Genomic DNA, 20,494 nt, shown 5'->3' with positions numbered 1-20,494 from the left:
GTACAATAGGTCAGTGGGGGAGAAGATGAAGGTGATAGTCAGCTGGAGAAGGTGGAGTGGATAGGTGGAAAAGGAGCTGGGCAGGTCAGACAAGTCCGGACAAGACAAGGGGACAGTGTTGAGCTGGAGGTTAGAAACTGGGATGAGGTGGGGGAAGGGGAAATGAGGAAGCTGTTGAAGTCCATATTGATGCCCTGGGATTGAAGTGTTCCGAGGCAGAAGATGAGGCGTTCTTCTTCCATGCGTCTGGTGGTGAGGGAGCAGCGGTGGAGGAGGCCCAGCACCTCCATATCCTCGGCAGAGTGGGAGGGGGAGTTGAAATGTTGGGCCACGGGGCGGTTTGGTTGATTGGTGCGGGTGTCTCGGAGATGTTCCCTAAAGCACTCTGCTAGGAGGCGCCCAGTCTCCCCGAAGCAGAGGAGACCGCATCGGGAGCAATGGATACAATAAATGATATTAGTGGATGTGCAGGTAAAACTTTGATGGATGTGGAAGGCTCCTTTAGGGCCTTGGATGGAGGTGAGGGAGGAGGTGTGGGCACAGGTTTTACAGTTCCTGCGGTGGCAGGGGAAAGTGCCAGGATGGGAGGGTGGATCGTAGGGGGGGCGTGAACCTGACCAGGTAGTCACGGAGGGAACGGTCTTTGCGGAAGGCAGAGAGGGGTGGGGAGGGAAATATATCCCTGGTGGTGGGGTCTGTTTGGAGGTGGCGGAAATGTCGGCGGATGATTTGGTTTATGCCTGTCGATTTTGCCTGTCCTCGTATTTTGCCTGTCCTCGGATGCTGCCTGAATTGCTGTGCTCTTCCAGCACCTAACTGTCCATTACCAGGAGATTTAGGAGTTATTTATGAGTTATTTATTATATATACCTAGGAAGATACAATGAAGAGTATTTTGTCACCACAAAAAGGATAAAAAGAAATTACATAAACAGAGTTTATGCTCTGTACGAGAGGTCTCAAACACAGTTCCAGAGCTTCTGCAAGGTCTCTGCAAGGTGTCCCAGGCGTCAAGGCACTTTAGGCCTATATCAACCAAGGTTTATCTCCCCTCTCCCGCAATTGTCACATTCCCGAAGGGGGTTGGGAGCGAGCATTTCCATTCAAATCCACAGAATGGATGCATGGAGCCTTGATAAAAGCAAAAGCCCACTCTTTGCAAACAGCAGCTGGAATATCACTGGGGTCAGAGGCCTCATAGTTTTGCATTGGTTTCATGACATGCTGCTGCAGCTCTCCCACTGACGATGGTCTAGCCAGGGAATCTAGCACAGGGCACTGGGGTTAGTGTGGACAGTATCAGCATCTTCAGTGGATTTACCATTTAGCTGTTGTTGGGCCACCAGCATCAACTGGCTCCAGACCGGGGAGGAGATGAACAAATAATAAAGTTGTTTATAAGTCGTAATGCCATCATAAAGTGGAACAAAAACAACAGAGGACAGGCTAACTGGAATCTTCCTCCTGTTGGGTAGTGTGAAATACTCCAGCTTCTCAGGGTCAGTGTACTGCTGGTCCTAATGTAGATACAACAGCTAAATTCAAGAGTTGAGATAAGAGTGAGTGCTCTTGACATCATATCGCAATTACCTGACTGCGGAGTGGCCCAGGCAAAATCAAAGTCAATTGAATGTACTAGTTGGATTCAAGCCAGATCAAAACAAGATGGCTGTGGGTTCTTGTGGCACAGTGGTAGTATCCCTATCTCTGAACCAAGAGATCTGGGTTCAAGTCTCACCTATCTCTGAGATGCACAATAGAATCTCTGAGGTTGATTTGAAAATATCTATAATGTAAAAAATATGAAGATGGTTGTGATTGATGGAGATCAAACTTGCAGCCTCAGGACATTGCTGCATGATGGCCCCAAGGCAATGTCCTAGACCTAACTATGTTCAGCTGCTTTGTCACCCACTGTTTTCCATTAGAAATGAATTGGCCGTTGATGCTCACATAGTACTCAGGGTCAGTCACAATTCCTCAGATGCTGACAGTCTGTGCCTCCATTCTGAAAGGTTGTGGACAACAAACAGGCTTGATTTGAAAAGTAGCACATAGTGTCACATCATATAACTGTCAGACAATGTCCAATTCAAGCAAAACAGAATCTAACCTCCTCTCTTTGGCATTCAATGGCCTCACCATCATCAAATCCCCAGCCATTAATAACACAAGTCACCATTGACCAGAATCTTTTAACTAAATGAGCAGTATTAATAGTGGAGCTATGAGAGAAGATCAGCAATGAGACATTTGAGGAACTGTCTCCCCAAAGCCTGTTCACCATCAATAAGGCACAAGCCAGAACTGTGTTGGGGTACTCTCCACTAACCAGGATGAGTACAGTTCCAACAACACTCAAGGAGTCAAACACTGTCCAGGACAAAACAATGACTTGTAATCACTCCCCACCTTCAAAGGAATTACCCCCCCAACAACAAGATGCACTGCAGCAGCTCACCAATGCTTCATGAAGATCACCTTCAAGTGACATCCTTCGCTTAAGGTATAAGGCGAGAAAGTTCCTCTCTAACTCTCAGACAATCTCAATCTGAAAAATATCTCACCAATCCTTTACTGTCACTGGGACAAAATCCTGAAACATCAGACCTCTGAGGGGAACTTGCACAGGTGTGTTGGAGAAAGCAGGAGCCTTCCTTCATTACTCTATGAGTATCTTTTTATCTCCTGATAGATTCTGCCCTGTCAGACTATAAAAAAATGCAAAGTACAAAAGCATATATTTTACATACAAATACATGTTACTGTTCAATGCTATATCCTGATGGGAACTGATTTCAGCATTTTATAATAAATAAAACTTGTGCAATTAACTGCAAATTCCTGCAGACAAATTTTTGGTTAAATTTGTCACAAAACTTTTATGCCTAATTCATTTCTGACAAGAAAGGGATGATTGATTTTCTGGAATATTAAGACACCGATTTTATTCAATCTAAGTATCTTAATCTCTCTATATATTTAACAGAGAGAGAGAGGGAGCTCCAGATGTGATCAATTTCACTGTCCATGTTCATTTAAAATTATTTATTTTATTTAAAGAAGATAACTGAAATTTGTCTATTTTATGAAAATCAGACAAGCGCATTCTGAAGTCTTGACTTTCAGGATGCAAGTCAATATTTAGACCTCAACATTGTTTGAAGAAAGCTAATTTTCAAATTTTGAACCTGGCAGTCAATTTTCCCCAGAACTTATTGCTAGAATTGCCTTGGGTTCTGATCAATGTCATATCAACTGTTCACTGTTGTCTGCGGTCAGAATTCAGCTGCCTGAGGCAGAGAGATAAACCAATGATGCAGTTGCCAGATGGCAAGATAGAATGTGTGAACATCAGTGATCTTTTGACAGTATGTAGAAAGCTAAATATGAATTAGGACCTTCCCTCTTTTGTTCCTGACAAGCCTGGCAATTACACAATGTCCCTAAATGAAACTGGACCAGTACAGTACATCAGATATTGCTGCCCTCTCAAGATGATTTGTTGTACAGAGCTGAAAAGAGATCTAAATTTCACCCAGAGCTTGATGCATGCCAATTTTAATATCCGGAATTTATGTTAAGTATTAAAGCTAGAAACACATGACTCATGGCTCAGTCATATCATACTTGGGCCTAGATGACATATCCATCAATTTTATTTCAAATTTCTAATCATGATATTTTTAATACAATAGTCAGTTACTCTTGTCGGACAAAGAAAATAGCACAAAGTGTTAGATCACCCTTTGCAATATCCATTAATTAACCTTCTCAGCACTGTCAGCAAGATAACTGATCCACAAGCTGTCAAGCAGTGGGATTTATGAGATACAACCAGTTGTGATAGCTTATCTGAGTTTTAAGGTGCAAAAGCATGTTGACTGGTTTTTCAAAAAACCTTAAAATCGCACTTAATTTTCAACCACTGAAAATCCATTTGCAAAAATTGTTCATATCTCCAAATGGAAGATTGAGAACTGAAAGGAAACAGATAAATTCAATACGTAAAATAGATAATGCAGAAATAAAAGTAATGAAAACAGGATAGAGCGAGAATGATAAAAATGTGGATAGTAAACAAAGAGGCCGCATATGGGAGTGAGTAAGAAATCAAACATTTTTGATATGATATAAACCTCCTTTCTTCATATCTATTTTCATTCTTCAGAGTGAGTGTTTCTTTACTGAAGGGGTTCCTGATATTGGAAAATGTTATTTGCATTTCCTGTGTCAATATTGAAAACATATGAAATTATCACACATCTCAGAGTATAGGTCGATCTCTGCAACTTTGGAATATCCTCTCCAAAAAGATGGGTCGTCCTATAGCCTCAGTATACATTGTGAACTATCTACACTCATGTAGGCGGTTGCCATTTTGAAATGTGAAAAGCTTTTGCTTGTCAGTCAAGTGCTCTCTGCTCTGTGCAGGCATCTTGCAAACTATTGCACATTTTCTTGGTTCTACAGCCAATGCCGCCTCAGTTATCCCATGCACCAAATTTCTCTACAGAAAAACTGAGGCCAATTCCAAAGACAACGCAGCCCTAAACGTGCAATTATTAGTGAACAAATGAGGAAATGTGTGTCAACTTATACACCAATTACCAGCCTACATATCCACTTTGGTGCCAAAACAATGGGGTTGTCTTATAGACCAGGTCGACTTATCCAATGCAATCTACAGTAGCTAGATAATGGAGACTGGAGACTTCTTGGAGTCGCTGGACTCGAAATTAGTTGTGGATGTAAGCATGAATGAGGAGTTTTGAAATAACCACCATTACACACCCTGCTGGACAGTCAGTTCCATCAGTTAGCTCAGTGGATTGGATTCAAAATGTGTGGCGCTGGAAAAGCACAGCTGGGTAAGCAATATCTGAGGAGCAGGAGAGTCGATGTTTTGAACATAAGCTCTTTATCAGGAAACAGGCATTTGCATCTGCAGTCCCCCCTTTCTCCTCAGTGGATTGGATGGCTGCTCTGTAATGCAGAATAATGCCAACAGCAAAGGTTCAATACCCACACAGGCAGAGGTTACCATGACGGTCTTATCTTCTCAACCTCACCCATCATTTGAGGTGTGGTGTAGTTATCTTGCCAACAGTGCTTAGAAGGTTAATTAGCGAATATTGCAGAAGGTTATCTCCCATTTTGTGCTTTGTCCAACAAGAGTAACAGACTATTTTATTGAAAATATCATGATCAGAACTTTGAAATAAAATTGATGGATACGTCATCTAGGCCCAAGTGTGAGTCATGTGTTTTTAGCTTTGTGACTTAACTTAAACTCTTTACTAGTCATCTCTCTCTCTAATGAGAGAGCAGTTCTCTGATCCTCTGGGATTATGGTGATTTCGTTTGCTTCAGGCATTTAAATATAATGTGTGACGTATAAAATTCAGCCCGTTTCACAATCATGCCAAGTCATACTCCTAATCACAAGGGTTAGGATAATTTTAAAAAGAGAAAAGCAGAATCCACCATTAAATGATTCCAATATTTCAAAGAGTGAAGGAGAATTTCAGATGATTTAAAGTTAAGAGTGGGACAAACTGGCTATTGTTATTTTATAGATATTCACTGTCATAAACATACAGATTCTTGACTGAGGACATTAAAGCATTTTGCAACATTCATGAATCCTCAAGGATTGGTACCTTTATTGAATGGTTTAATCTTGTTTTGTAGGTATTATTTTTACAACCGTGCCGTCAAGTCAGGTAGAGGGATGACACTGAAGCCTTCCTTTGACTGTAGCATGAACTTTTCTTCTGTAAAGCTAAATGGAAATTATGCTAATCTCCAAGTAAATAGTAGTCTAGTTGCTGGGTGAGGGGAACTACTTTCATATTGACAACCAAACTGTCCAAATTCTTAATCCTTCTGAAAATGGGTCTATTTTAAACAAAGCTGCCACTAGTTGACAAAATGCCAACAGAACCTCATTCAGAAAGAGGGTTAAAAGCAAAATCAAAAGGTTTATGTTTGTGCTGTGATGAACCCAGGGACCTGGAAATTGTTCTGAAGGCAGCTTCTGAACAACAGATTGGAATTGTATTGACAAGCCTGGATATAACTGAGTGAGTCTGAATTTGCGATCACTACTGGACTGAATTCATTGATTTTAACTTTAAGCTCTATTGAAGTGAAAGTGACTGGACAGCCATCTGTGGTGTTCAGGATGGATGATGAATGAGAGGAAAAGCATCATCCAAATTGAACAATATATTCCTGAGATTATTGCTGGGTAGAGGCAGGAGAATGATGGGTCATCTTTTGTGGGGAACATTGGGACTTCAAAGCAAAGAGTGTGTAAGTAATCAGGGTGAGGAGCTAAGTAATAGCACTGCCCTTTAACAGAAGCATAAGAAACAGAGGGACACCAACTTAAGGCAAAAGGATCAATGGCAGGCAAGACTTTTATTAAAAACAGAGTTAGTGGTTAGGATCTAGAATATCCTGTCTAAGCATTTGTGAAGGCAAATTCCATCAAGACCTTCAATGCAGAATTCCATCATTATCTGAAGAAAAAAGATTGACAGAGCCATAGTTTGAGCTGAGTTGCTCATCTAAAGAGCGAACACAAGCAGGCCCCATTCAATTTGCCTCCTTCAATGTTGTATTCATTCCGCGATTCTACATCTGCTGAAGCACAGGGGGATTTGTTTGTTCAGTGAATAGAGGGGCTTTTCTGAGGTCACACTCATGACTGTAGGATGGCATGTTGCCTACCTGGTACTACGGTCAGAAATGTTCCCTCACTGAGGGAACAAGGGTCAAGGATGCCACTGAGTGGGATGTGATTCAGCTGCTGAGGTCTTAGGTAGGAAAGGGAATGTGGTCCTGCAATCAGAAATTAGGGAGCAAGGTAGAAAATTAGAACACAGGACCTCAAAGGTAGTGATCTCCAGATTACTCTCAGTGTTACAAATTTGTACAAAATTAGGAGGATATGGCAGATGAATGTTTGGCTGGGGAAATCGTGGCGAGGGAAGGTTTTAGATCTCTGGGACACTGGAGTTGGCATCTAGTCAAGCTGAACAGGTTGTACATGAACAAAAGTGGGACTTAGTTTCTTATAGGGTGCTTTGTTAGTGTTGTTCATTTAAAGTAACTTGTGGAAATCAAGACAGAATAATCAGAGAAGAACATCATGGTGCACAGAATACTTAGAGTCATAGAGACGTATATCACGGAAACAGACACTTCGGTCCAACCCGTCCATGCCAACCAGATAGCCCAACCCAATCTAGTTCCAATTGCCAGCACCCAACCCAATCCCTCCAAAACCTTCCTATTCATATACTCATCCAGAAGCCTTTTAAATATTGCAATCGTACTAGCCACCACCACTTCCTCTGGCAGCCCATTCCATACATGTACCACCCTCTGCGTGAAAAAATTGCTCCTTAGGTCTCTTTTATATCTTTCCCCTCTCACCCTAAACCTAAATCCTCTAGTTCTGGACTCCACACCGCCCCAGGGAAAATACTTCGTCTATTTACCTTATCCATGCCCGTCATGATTTTATAAACCTTTGTAAGATCACTCTTCATCCTCCAACACTGCAGGGAAAACAGCCCTAGCCTATTCAACCTCTCCCTATAGCTCAAATCCTGGCAACATCCTTGTAAATTGTTTCTGAACGATTATTATAGAGTATAGGAAGTCAATTGATGAAGTTGGAGTAAATGATAAAGTAATAAAGTCTAAATCAGACTTTCTGTGCATGTAAGTGAGTGCGTGGAGTATAGTTAATAAGAATGGAGAGTTACAAACACTGATTGTCAAGTGGGAATGTGATGTTGTGGCAACATCAAACTTGGCTCAAGGAAATGCAAGCCTCGGTATTAAATATTCCTGGGCACAAGGTGTTCAGGAAAGATAGTAAAAGAGGAGGGCTAGAAATATTGATTAAGGAGAGCATTGCAGTGTTGGAGAAAGAGGATATCCCAGAGGATTCAAGGACGATGTAGACGAAAGCTTAGGAACAAAAAGCATATAATTACATTGCTCAGTATAGTCTATAGGCCACCAGCTAATGGGAAGAAGGTTCAGAAATAAATCAGCAGGGAAATTTCAGCAAGATGAAAACATTACACAGTAGTTACAGTGAAGCTCTTTAATTATCTGCACTAGACGGTGATATTGGTAGCATCAAGGGTGGAAAGGTTGCGTTCAGAAAAATTTTCAACGACATGACTTGTCGAGTCCAACAAGAAAGGATGCATTGTTGAACCTGGACCTTGGTCATGAGATAAGCCAAATAGATCAACTGTCAGTGAGGGAACATTTTTGATAATAATAATCATTGCAAGACAAAAGGACAAAAGGCAATCTAGAGAAGAATAATTAAATGGGTGGTAGCCGACTTCAATGTGGCATGGATGGAGCTGGGCCAGATTGACTGGAATAAAACTTTGGCAAGTGAAAAAGGTTGCTGAACAATGGGCTCTCTTCAAAAGTAATTGCTTGGGGCATAGTCAAGGTATATTCCCTTAAAAGACAAAGAAGCAACAATAGATCCAGAGACCTGGATGAAAAACATTCTATAAATTAAGACACAGAAGAAAATTTGTGTTAATGACAGGTTTCAGCTTGAAAATACAATTGAGAGCAAAAATGAATACAGAAATTTCAGTGATAAAAAAAGCATATTAGAAAAGCAAAGAGGGTTTATGAGAAAAAGGCTGGCAGCCAACATAAAGAGGAAACCCAAAGTCTTCTAAAGTATGTAAGAAATAAAATGATGATAAGAGGAGGAGTTAGGACTAAAATGAAATTAGCACATGGAGAAGGGGGGGCATGGCTGAGGTATTAAATTAACACATGGAGAAGGGGGGGCATGGCTAAGGTATTAAATTAACACATGGAAAAGGGGGGGCATGGCTGAGGTATTAAATTAACACATGGAGAAGGGGGGGGGGGGTATGGCTAAGGTATTAAATTAATACTTTGCATCTGTCTTTACCATAAGGATGGATATTGCCCAGCTCTGGTGAAGCAGAAACTCTGACATGTGAATTAATGAGGAAAAGGTCTTGAAGAAGTACAAACATTACACCTTTGTTCAAAAATGTTTGTAAAGGTAAGTCATGTAATTACAGACCAGTTATTTCAAGTTCTGTAATATGCTGGGGACAAATGACAAGAAATTTGGAAGCACTGTAAACTATAATGGCAGCATAGAATTCCAAAAGGATATGTACATATTGCAGTGGGCAGATAGGCAGTAGATCAAGTTCAGCATGGAGAAGCGGAAGGTGGTAATTCTTGGTTGGAAGAAGAGGGCCAGAGAATGTAAAATGAAGTGTATAATTCTTATGTAGCAAAGGCAGCTGGATGTGCAGATGTGTATCAATCATTGAAGGTGGTAGGACAGGTGAAAGACAGTTAATAAGGCGAATAGTTAATGAGGCTTACAGTATCTCGGACTTTATTAATAAGTGGATAGAGTACAAAAGCAGTGATGTTGAATTCATACAAAACGCTTTTTAGGCTTCAGCTGAGTACTGTTTGCAGAATTGGCTGCCACACTACAGTAAAGATGTGAATGAATTAGGAAGAACGCAGAAGAAATTTACAAGAATAGTTCCAAGGGAATTGCAGTAATAAGAATACACTGGAGACGCTGAGGCTCTTAAAGTCCTAGAGTTATAGAGATGTACAGCATGGAAACAGACCCTTCGGTCCAACTCATCCATGCCGACCAGATATCCTAAACTAATCTAATCCTATTTGCCAGCACTTGGCCCTCTCAACCTTTCCTATTCATATACCCATCCAGATGCCTTTTAAATGTTGTAATTGTACCAGCCTCTACCACTTCCTCTGGCAGCTCATTCCATACACACACCACCTTCTGCATGAAAAAGTTGTCCCTTAGGTCCCTTTTACATTTTTCTCCTCTCGCCTGAAACGTATGCCCTCTAGTTCTGGGCTCCCCCGTCCTAGGGAAAAGACCTTGTCTATTTATCCCATCCATGCCCTTCATTTTATAAACCTCTATAAGGCCACCCCCTCAGCTTCTGACATTCCAGCAGCGCCTATTCAGCAGCGCAAACCCTCCAATCCTGGCAACATCCTTGCAAATCTTTTCTGAACCCTTTCAAATTTCACAACATCCTTCCTACAGGAAGGAGATCAGAGGGGAAGGCTCAGAGGAGATCTGATAGTAATGCCCAAAATCATGAGTGGTTTGGTTAGACAAGATCATGGTTTCCAGTGGTAAAAGGATCAAGAATGAGACGGCATAGTAAATATAAAAATCTTGCTCAAAAAATGGGAGGCTTGGGTCGAGAATGCACTACTTGGAAAATGGGGGAGGCAGTTCCAACTGGATAATCATTTGAACGGAACAATGCCCATGAGAACATGGAAAAAGCAAGAGAGCAGCTCTCAGTCATAACACTCATTACAAGAGCCAATGCAAATACTTTGGGCCAAATGGTTTCCTTCTTCACCGTAATACTTCTGTGAAGAGCAACATTGCCCTGCACAGCATATAAGCAGCAGAAATCATGAGCTGAAAAAACTAACTCACAGAGAGTACACACAGAGTTTGATGAAATGACATTATTACTTATAACACCACATAAAAATGATTAATTACCACCACTTTCACGCCTTGCTCATTGTTGTGTCCCAACTGTCAACTTACGCTTTCAGGATTTCATGGTCAATATCAAAACATAACAGGACCATTGGGTGGATTTGCAATGGGTGGAATAGTCAAAGCACTTTTCGGTGTTGGAGAGTTGATGGGGAAGGTGGGAATGGGGATTGATCTAGTGGTAGAAGCAAACCACAGGATTTTATTTGGTACATTTCACACCTAGTGAACCTTTGCAATATTATGGATTCTGAGCCTCCGTGGATGTGGGTGGACTGACAATGGATATCTCATCTTTATCCACTGCTCCCCCTTCTTCTCTTTGATTGAAAATAGTATGAACAGTTATCTTGTTTAACCAGCCCTCTCATGATGTTGAACATTTTTACTAGATGTCCTCTGAGCCTTTCTCTCTCCAAGGAGAAGAGTCACAACTTCTCTAATGTATCCTCAGATCTGCAATCTCCTCTTTCACTCTCTTCCACTTAGAATCTTCTGCCCTTCCTGAGTCTCTGTACTACCTTAGTAACAAAGCATCATGACAGTTTCCAGGTTGTTGTAGACCTACATGGACTTCCACAACTGACTCCAAGAGCTGCTGACCAATTGAATAGCTTCCTGCTCTGTGGAACTAATAGCGCCACTGGGAGCAGCAGTGTGACTGCTAGAACTGCAGCAGTCCTCAAGAGAAATGACTCTGCAATGGAGCCAGACCTCAAGCTTAATGCATGGTTTCAATAGGGCCGGGCTAGCAGACTGTGCCGTCGGATATTGGGGTATAGGGGAGTTGAGGAGAAGGGGTGTTAGCGGGGCAAGGTGGTGCTTGAGGGCATTTAATGTGCAGGGTGAGAACAGGAGGGAAAGTGTAGAAAAATGTTTCCATTTGGAACACAGGCCCAAAAAGAAGATAATCAGCAACTTTGGAAACCCAAAATAGGGCTCAAAAATACACATATGTATGTCTAAATGAGACATATAGCAGTAACATGAGAAGACTTGATTGCAATTTTAATTTTATTTGAGTAAAAAGCAATACAATGACACATTTACCTCATTAACAGTGTCTTACAAATTGACTAATTTTAGTAGAAAAAGCAACTATTGATCTGTATTATTGAGCAGTCTGAATCACTTGATGATATTGATATTGGTGGGCCTCGGTCATCTGCACATTTAGATGAATTAAATCTGTTTCTGGGCAATAGCAAGATGGACCCAACTAAGCACAGACATTCCAATAATGATTCCCTGCATCTTAAAGACCTGATGCCTGGTCAAAAAATTGTCCTCTTCCTCCATGAGGAGAGATTGATGTTCCAGTGATAAATGACACCTCTGACATTTGCTCAATACAGCGGGCTGGCTTTGTTCTGTGGTGGCTCAAAGTGACATGAACATGGAAACCCAAGGCTCCCTTCACCATCAAAACCGTTGGAGCTCTGCAGCCATTGTAGTCTAAAGGCACAGTTCAAGGAGAAAGTGCAATGCTGACACTGCTTAGAGTAAAGCTGCTTGTATAATGGCATCTGTCTTTAATCTCTTCTCCAGGAACTCCGTTTTGTCCATCAAGATGCTGACCGCATGAGAAGTCACCAATATGAGATAGCTCTTGTTGCAATCAAAATGGCAGGATTACTGCACGGTGGAGAAACCAGATGCTGGGAGTATGGGAGGCCGCAGTGTGGACCGGGGAATCAAGAAAACTAAATGGAAAAGGCAAGAGCTAAACTAATGTGGTCAGCAGCAGCACAGAGCAAAGAAGCCAAAACAAAACCTCAATGGGAAGCAGTCCAATACAGTTCAATGGTCCAACGCTCAAACAACCTGCAAGAGCTCTTCCAAGACAAATTCTACCTCAACAATTTCTGGACTAAAGCACAAACTAAAATTCAACCAACAGATCCTGTCAATTAAAAAAAATTAATTGCCATTGAGAAAAACTGGAAATAGATGCAGAAGAAATATGGAATGAAGTGGTATGCAACTTGCAACCAAGAGGAGAAAAGGCAGTTTATGCCATTTTTAAGGTAGTGAATAATATAATTGTTCATTAAACCAGTTGTGAATGTCAATCACTGCCTGGCTTTGCTTCCAATCCATCCATTCTAATTCTGTGCAGACTTGATTGAGGACTCATACTTAGAAGTTTATTTGAACCACAGTAAATACAAGAAACCCTTTCCTCATCTCAATCAAGTTAGCTACTGTGACAAATAAAAAAAAACTTTGAAGATATACACTGATATTAAAAAGAATAGAATGACTCAGTTCAAAGGACTAAAAATCTAAAAATGATTTATGTTTATCTCTAAACATTTTAATACACTGATAAAAGTTAAGCCTTGCTAATGTTTCTCTGCAACATTTATGTGTTGCTGCACATATTTCATTGTAGCAATAAATCTGCAGATAGTTTATTTCACTTTAGGAAGTTTAGGAACCCTGAACATTAGTTCATAGGAGGCACAGAGCTGCTGTATATAAAAGCTGCTGACCCCAGCAAACAGGAACAAACATGGGTCCAAATTTAACTCCCTGAAAGTGGACGGGTTATGAATGAGTTAAAACCTCTCAGAAGGTGTTCCACAGATTTGAAGTCTGGAAAGGACTGAGTTAGAATAGGACACAATACAAACCATCTGGATTTCAATGCTGCATTCCAAAACTTATTCATTTTCTAAATCAATACAGGAGACTATCACTGAGAATGAAAAACATGCAAATAAAATTATATTCCTCTGAAGGCTGCCACACTCCTCTATTAATGCACAACCCTTTCTAATTCCAGCAGAATTAATGCATCTGTCTTGAAGAAATATTTTTGGCTGGATTACAGATCACTTATAGCTGAGTGCAAGAGTAACATCACAACACTTTAGCAATAAAAATAATTGACTGAGAAGCATAGATATAAAATAACGTGTATATCATCTGATGTGTCAGCTTGCAACTCCCCAACTCTTTCCAACATTTAGATTCACATACTTTCAGAAGCAGAGTTCCAGCGAATCAGGAATGAGATTCTGTCCATGGCTCATTAACAGATCGGCGATTTATGTTATGCATTGCTTGATGTCTTTTTCAATCAAAAATGCCAGGGAGTTCACACACTTCAACTTGTGCTGTTGCCTTAGTTTTAAAACCACCAACATATTTCCAATTCAAATCAAAACAATTGTTAACTTAATGTAAATGCAGATCTATTCCAATCAGGTTGATCATGGGTCAGAGGCCAACCTTTCTCAATCTTTTCGGGGTGGTATGACTACCCAGTGAGAGTTGAGTCCCTTACCTGTTGCACAATTGTTGTTAGTTCCAGACACAGCTGAACGATGTTATTTTTCAGAAGTGAATATTCAGTCACACTAACGAAAGGAGACCTAAAAACACAAAGAACATTTATTCAAAGATTACACAAGATAGTCTTGATTTCATGTATTAAAATAATAGGATCCTAACCAGCAAGTAACTCTAATGCACAATGATATAGTATCCCTTAAACAAATAAATTACAAGTAACGTCACAATTCATAGAATCAAAGAACCTTACAGCACAGGAGGAAGCCATTTGAGTCCATCATGCCTGAGCTAGCTTTTCAGAAGTGCCGTCATGCTTTTACCCATAACCCTACATGTTCCTCATGCTCAAGTACCAGTCCATTTTTTTGTTACTTATATAATCAGCTTTCACCACCTTTCCAGATTCAACATTCTAGATCCCACTACTCTTGAGTAAAAACATTTTCCAAGGTATTTGTATCTTTCCTTCAGAACAGTACTCACAATTTTCCACAGAAGTTCAGTCATGCACTCAGTCAGAGTCTCTTTGCTTTTGTATACCAGTGCTCAGTTTACAAACTCAAGTAACCCACTCACCTCAACAACCATCCTCTCAACATGACACTTGCTACTTGAAACTTACCATTTTCAAGGAGTTGTGCAAATAGACACAGAGATTTCTGTTCATCTACACTTGTCAAAATCATACCATTTATAGCACTGTCTTTCTATATTAATCCTTCCAAAGTATATCACTTCACCCATTTCCACACTGAACTCCTTATATCATGCTAAATCCCATTCCCCTATCCTTCCTACAATATCCTGAATTAGATGGCTCAGTGGTTAGCACTGCTGCTTCACAGTGCCAGGGACCCAGGTTAGATTCCAGCCTTGGGCAACTGTCTGTATGGAGTTTGCACATTCTCTCCATGTCTTCATGGGTTTCCTCTGGGTGCTCCAGTTTCCTCCCACAGTCCAAAGATGTGTAGGTCAGGTGAATTGGCCAAGCTAAATTGCCCATAGTGTTCAGAGATGTGGAGGTTAGGTGCATTAGTCAGGGCTAAATTAAGGGGAATGGTCTGGGTGGGTTACTCTTCAGAGGGTTGATGTGGATGTGTTGGGCTGAAGAGCCTATTTCCCACCTGTAGGGATTCTATTCTATGACGAGCTAACATTGAGTTTTGTACTCTCAGCTCACTTAATAATCTTAGTCCCTAAACCAGAGTTTTCAAAAATTGCAGAAAAGGCATTACCCCATGAATATCACAACTGCAAACTAACTCTCTCCGTCCTCACCAATTTGCAAACCAGTTATCCAGCACCCTCTGTAATTGCTGCTACACCAACAAATGTTCCATTTATATTGCAACTTTATCATCACAATGCACTTATTCATTTAAGTGAATAGTGAGCCACATAGAAGATATTAGAATGGTGAACACACATTGTCAAATATGCACGTTTGAAGTAGTGTGTTAACAGAGAGATAAAAGTGGAGAGGCAGATAGCGTTCCTGAGCTTTGCACCTGCAAAACTGAAGATACAGCCATAAGTGGTGTGATAGATATTAGGATGTGCAAGAGCTCAGACTTGGCAAAAGTACAGAGATGTGAAAAAGATGTGGCCCTACTGTTTCTCTCATAACTCCAATGCTCCATTGTGAAAGTGGATGGGTTACCCAAATCAAGGGACCCAGAGGAAGGAGCTTCAACCTTTGAAATGTCCAGTAGCTTTGTGGTTCTTACACTTTGACTGGGTGAGGCGATGGTTGCAGTTAGGATAAGTTACTGAACATGGCACTATGGTACTGGAAGACATTTAACAGTGGAAGTAAGAAAGAATGTAGTGGCAGTAAGGGATAGTATACTGAGGGGCATTGACATCATTCTCCACAGAAAGGAGCATGAGGCAAGAGCCTTAGGAATTGCTGCCAGTGTCAGGTTTCAGGATATCTATCCAGCGCTGGAGAGAAATCATCCTGTCTTTGTGGCCCATGTAGGTGCCAATGACATAGACAGGTTAAAGAAGAAAGTTCTATATAGTTAGTATGAGGATCTAAGCACCAAATTAAGAAGCAGAATTTCAAAGGTCTCTGTATTACTATTAACTGAGCCACATACGAATTAGGACAGGGTAAGTTGTCAGAGTGATGAATGCATGGTTCAAAGCTGGGTGTGGGAGAACTGAGTTCAGGTTTGTCAGACACTGGAGCAAAATGGATACTGTAATGATAGAACTGTGTCCACCTGAATCGTGCTGGGGCCAACCAAATCAGTAGGGAATTAGAGAGGATTTTAAACTAAACAGTGCGTTTCCTCACCCAGTACTTAAAGTTGGGCAAGGAGTTGACAAGTTAGAGATTGTGACTGAGTCAAAACAGGTTGTGTTGAGTTGGAGCTTGGCGTCATCAGCGTGTGTGTGGAACTGATATTATGGGATAATGTCACCATGGGGACATGAAATCAGAGGGAGAGAAGGAGAGGTTTTTGCGGCAACAGCATAGAGTCAGGTAGAGACTCCCCACCAATGACTGGATAGATATGAATAGAACCCCCAAGTGAAGGCAGTCCCAGCCAGTGCAACAACACAGGAGAAGCATCAGAGGAGAACAGTGTTGAACAGTCCATGTTAAGAGCTGCAGACAGGTACAGAAGGATGGGAAAGTACAACTTACTGCAGTCACAGTTGCCTGTTGTATGATTTGCAGCTTGACAAACACTGTTTCAGGATTGGGGCAGGGACAGAACCCTCATTGGAGGGATTCAATTTTGAAAAAATGGCCATGGATTTGGAAAGTAACAAGATGTTTCAGGACTTTGGAAGGATGGGAGGTAGGGGGGTGTGCAGTGGGGTGCTGGTGGGGGCAATGATAACAATGATTCAACATTCTGAGAGATGGACATACATTCAATGATTATTGTTAAATCAGTAACGTCTCAGCTAGTTACCTGTCTAGCCAGGCCAATAAGTTCTTGGCAGCACCAATGAGGTCAACCACCGAGGTAAGGAAGTCATTCGGTAACCTTCTAGAAGCCCTGCCATCGTAATGGCCGCTCCTCCGTCTGCCCGTTATGAAATTCTGTAGGTTTTTGGCTGAAGCATTCAGCTTGTGGGAAAGCGTTCTGAGGTTCTCAGTCTCCAAACCATAGTTCTGTAAGAGTTAAAAAAACCCATTAGTGTTAACAGATGGTGCATCATGAGGCTTACTGTAAATTTTAGTCTGTATGGGAGTCAAGCTCTGAAAGAAAGAAGGAAAGGGAGGACCTCCATTTACAATGGCCTTTGCAGGATGCCGCAATGTAATCAATTACAGCCAGTGATCCACTTTCGTTTAGGTAGAAGTCCAAGCAGATGTAACACCCCATGCAGCATTCTCTCAACTGTACTGAAGTGTCTGCCTTGATTACCTGTCGAAGAGCCTGAAGTGGGATATGGACTAATGACCTACTAAAGGATGTAGGAATGGTGCCATCAGGTTTTAAGCTTGCTCATGTTAGGTATTTATCTTACTTTTGGCTTAATCCTGTTATGGACCAGACCATAACCCCCAAAACATAATAAGAAGGTAGCCTAGACCCGAACATTTTTTATTTTGAAGGTAAATGTGAGATTCTGTGATCCAGATGTAAATCAATTGGTCAAACTACTCGACATTAAGCTCAACACAAATCATTCAAACTCTATAGTTAACATGCAACAGAAGAGAAAAGAGCTTGGTATAACTTAACTCGGTTTGAAAGCTTAACAGTATAACAGATACAGTAATTGTTACTAATTAACTGTTCCAATATAATAACATCCCACAAACACATCCTTGGCAAAAAGGCTAAATCAGAAAATAGATTGTCTCTCATACAGTTCTCCAGTCCAGGAGGAAGGAACATCAAAAGATAATTCCGAGAGAAAAATCCAGAAAGAAAATTTGGTGGCCAGGAGAGATTCACTGCCTTCCAACCCTGCTGAGACCCCAACATCAACTGCTGAAATCTAACTAAAAATCTTGGATCTGTGAGAGCTCAACCACACCCATTCAGGCTATTTCTATTGTTTCAAATTTTAAGAAAAAAACCAAGACCTCATAAGTTGTTTATCTTCTCATAGACTGCTCGCTACTTGTCCCCCAAACTCCCTCAAAAATAAACACACCTCTTAAAACCACAGCGTCATCACAATTCTCTTACACCTACATTTTGCTGTTCTTTCAAATAACGGCGCATTGACAATGTTACAAATAATGATCCCTTTGAAAGTGAAGGACACACACCAGAGATAATAGAGAAAAGCTGATACTTTATGCAACATATATTTAGGGCTGGTTTTCTCCTGTAAATGGGAGTTGGTCAGGAATAGGAGAGAGCAGATTAGAGTTTCTATTCAACAATAAAATGCAAATAAACAGTTGTGAAAGACAGACTGACTCCTGCCTTGGTAAACTGATGACTAGCAGTGTAACATGCACTTTCAGTGATTGCCAAAGATTCTCAATCCTCTTTAGCGCTGTGCTTGGGATCATTTCTATGGGTCTCTGGCTGTGGCTTCCTGCTGCATTTCCTGAAACTCAGCTGATGTAATCGATACTGTCTTCAAACAGGAGTCAGACCTGGAGAGTAAGCCTGGGGGGTAAAAATGCCTCACATCAGCAAGCTAAGGTATACTTGATGCTTGCCTCACCAAACCCAAATTCAAATCATGTCCTGAGTTATAATCAGCTTCACATTTTAACAACTAGGTGGTCTTCTGGCTTGCTAAGAGCATTACTTTCCCCTCTCGAAGGGAACTTTAAGTGAGATCATGCAATATAATTATGAAACGTATAGGGCATTTTGCATTAAGAGGGGTTGTGACTGTGATAATCCAGTCCACTGTTTCTTAAAATTAGAGTTTAAGGAGGATAGATTATTAAATCCAATGCCCCTAACATAACAGACTCTCTCACTTCAAAAGAATTAAAATAACCCTCAAATATTCACTTGAGTTCCCAAAAAGTTGATATAGTAAACAATCACAACTGCTTTCTAATGTGATATTATGACCCCTCCATCAGAGTTCTCTTGATGTACACAATGCCATTCCCTTACAGTCATTAATCTCACAGGAGTGCTCCCAGCTAGTTGGATTGTGACTCTTAGATTTGTCAATGTTCTGAATGTGTAATGCAGTATAGCTCTCTCTCGGGATACGTCCAGTAGCTTCCAGTATGAGGACTGAGAATGGCAGTTGCTCTCAAAACACAAGCAGGGAAGGGGATGGTTGCACAGATGTTGCAGTTACGTAGCAAGGAGAACTTGTCCTCTTCCAATGTGAATTTTGCTTCCTCTGTTCTGTCTGCACTGCATCAATGACCAAAGCAAATACCACATGGAGTCTGGTGGTTGTAGTTAAATCAATTTGAATTATTACCAGACACAGCACATTCAGATAGAGGCTATTTATTTTGCAGAATGTTTTGCTGGCTGGCTTTTTAACTTGATTTGCCCTGTAATAATTAACTTAATTGGTGTGCAATCAAACTGCAGCATTCCATTACAGACCAATTTAATAATACAATGCAGATCAGTGGTAATTACCATGTTGGTGAAGTGCCAGTTGTGTATTGTCAAATAACACAACTGTACACTGGCAATCCATGATGAGAATAAGGGCTCTGTTGTTTCTTCCCTTTGTGGACCACACTGCAGTGGGAATTAGGATGCTTCAAGATGCTACATTTGAAGTCTCCATTGATTTGTATAACAGTAGCTGAGCCAGGTGCCCACGGAGAGGATCGATTCACAAGTCAGAGTGAACAGCACCAAAAACAGCCCTTCTGAAGCTCCAGGCATTCGGAGAGGGGGGGGGGGGGTTGGGGCCAATCTGGGTTAAAATGGTGCAGGTCTGTGTTGGTACAGTTCTTTGTAGCTGTCCCTCCAACCAGGCTGCAGGCAGGAGGTAGTTTTGCATTGATAATCAGCAGCCAGCTTTATAGAGATCAAATCTCTGTCAGGTCTGGGGCTGTCAGAGCTGGAGGAGCCATGATTCATGGTGTAAGGCTATCAATTCAAAAATACCCACCTGGAATGCCTTTTTAAGATTAGTTCACAGAATGTTGGCATTTCTGGCTTGGTCAGTATTTCTTTCCAATGTCTACTTGCCCTAAAGAAGGCGGTGGTGAATTTTCTTCTTGAACTGCTGCAGTCCATGTGATGTAGGTACAATGCTATTAGGGAGGGAATTCCAGGATTTTGACCCAGCAACAGTGAAGGAACGACGATATATTTCCAGGTCAGGATGGTGAGTAACATGAAAGGGAACTTGCAGGTGGTGGTGTTCCCATATGTCTGCTGCCCTTGTCCTTATAAATAGTAGAAGCCATGGGTTTATCAGGTAATGTGGAAGGAGCCTGGGTGGATTACTGCAGTGTATCTTATATACTGGTACACTCAATGCAATTGTACATCAATGATGGAGGGAGTTGAAGGGAGTGAATGTTTAAGGTGTTGGATAGGGTGTCAATCTAGTGAGTTGCTTTGTCCTGAATGGTGCTGAGCTTCTTCAGTGTGGTTGGAACTGCATTTATCCCAGATAAGTCAGGAACATCTATCACACTCCTGACTT

The 20,494-nt window shown here is 41.2% G+C and overlaps 1 protein-coding gene across 3 annotated transcripts in view; it reads right to left on the bottom strand.

Moving 5' to 3' along the window:
• The window catches only part of LOC122557100 (connector enhancer of kinase suppressor of ras 2), a 585,950-nt gene that overhangs the window by 376,910 nt on the left and 188,546 nt on the right, over positions 1-20,494 (bottom strand). For all 3 annotated transcript variants that reach the window (XM_043704404.2, XM_087992202.1, XM_043704405.2), the window contains exons 3-4: positions 16,849-17,051; positions 13,911-13,998 (exon numbers count right to left, since the gene is read on the bottom strand). In XM_043704404.2, the coding sequence (XP_043560339.1) occupies positions 13,911-13,998; positions 16,849-17,051 (291 nt within the window). The remainder of the gene's footprint in view (positions 1-13,910; positions 13,999-16,848; positions 17,052-20,494) is intronic.

This window comes from Chiloscyllium plagiosum, unplaced genomic scaffold (assembly GCF_037043375.1).
Source record: "Chiloscyllium plagiosum isolate Xiang-an unplaced genomic scaffold, Cpla_swu_hap1 HiC_scaffold_11, whole genome shotgun sequence".
NCBI classification, from domain to species: domain Eukaryota; kingdom Metazoa; phylum Chordata; class Chondrichthyes; order Orectolobiformes; family Hemiscylliidae; genus Chiloscyllium; species Chiloscyllium plagiosum.
The sequence above is the reverse complement of the archived record's forward strand: the minus strand, read 5'-3'. Positions and strand labels throughout refer to the sequence as shown.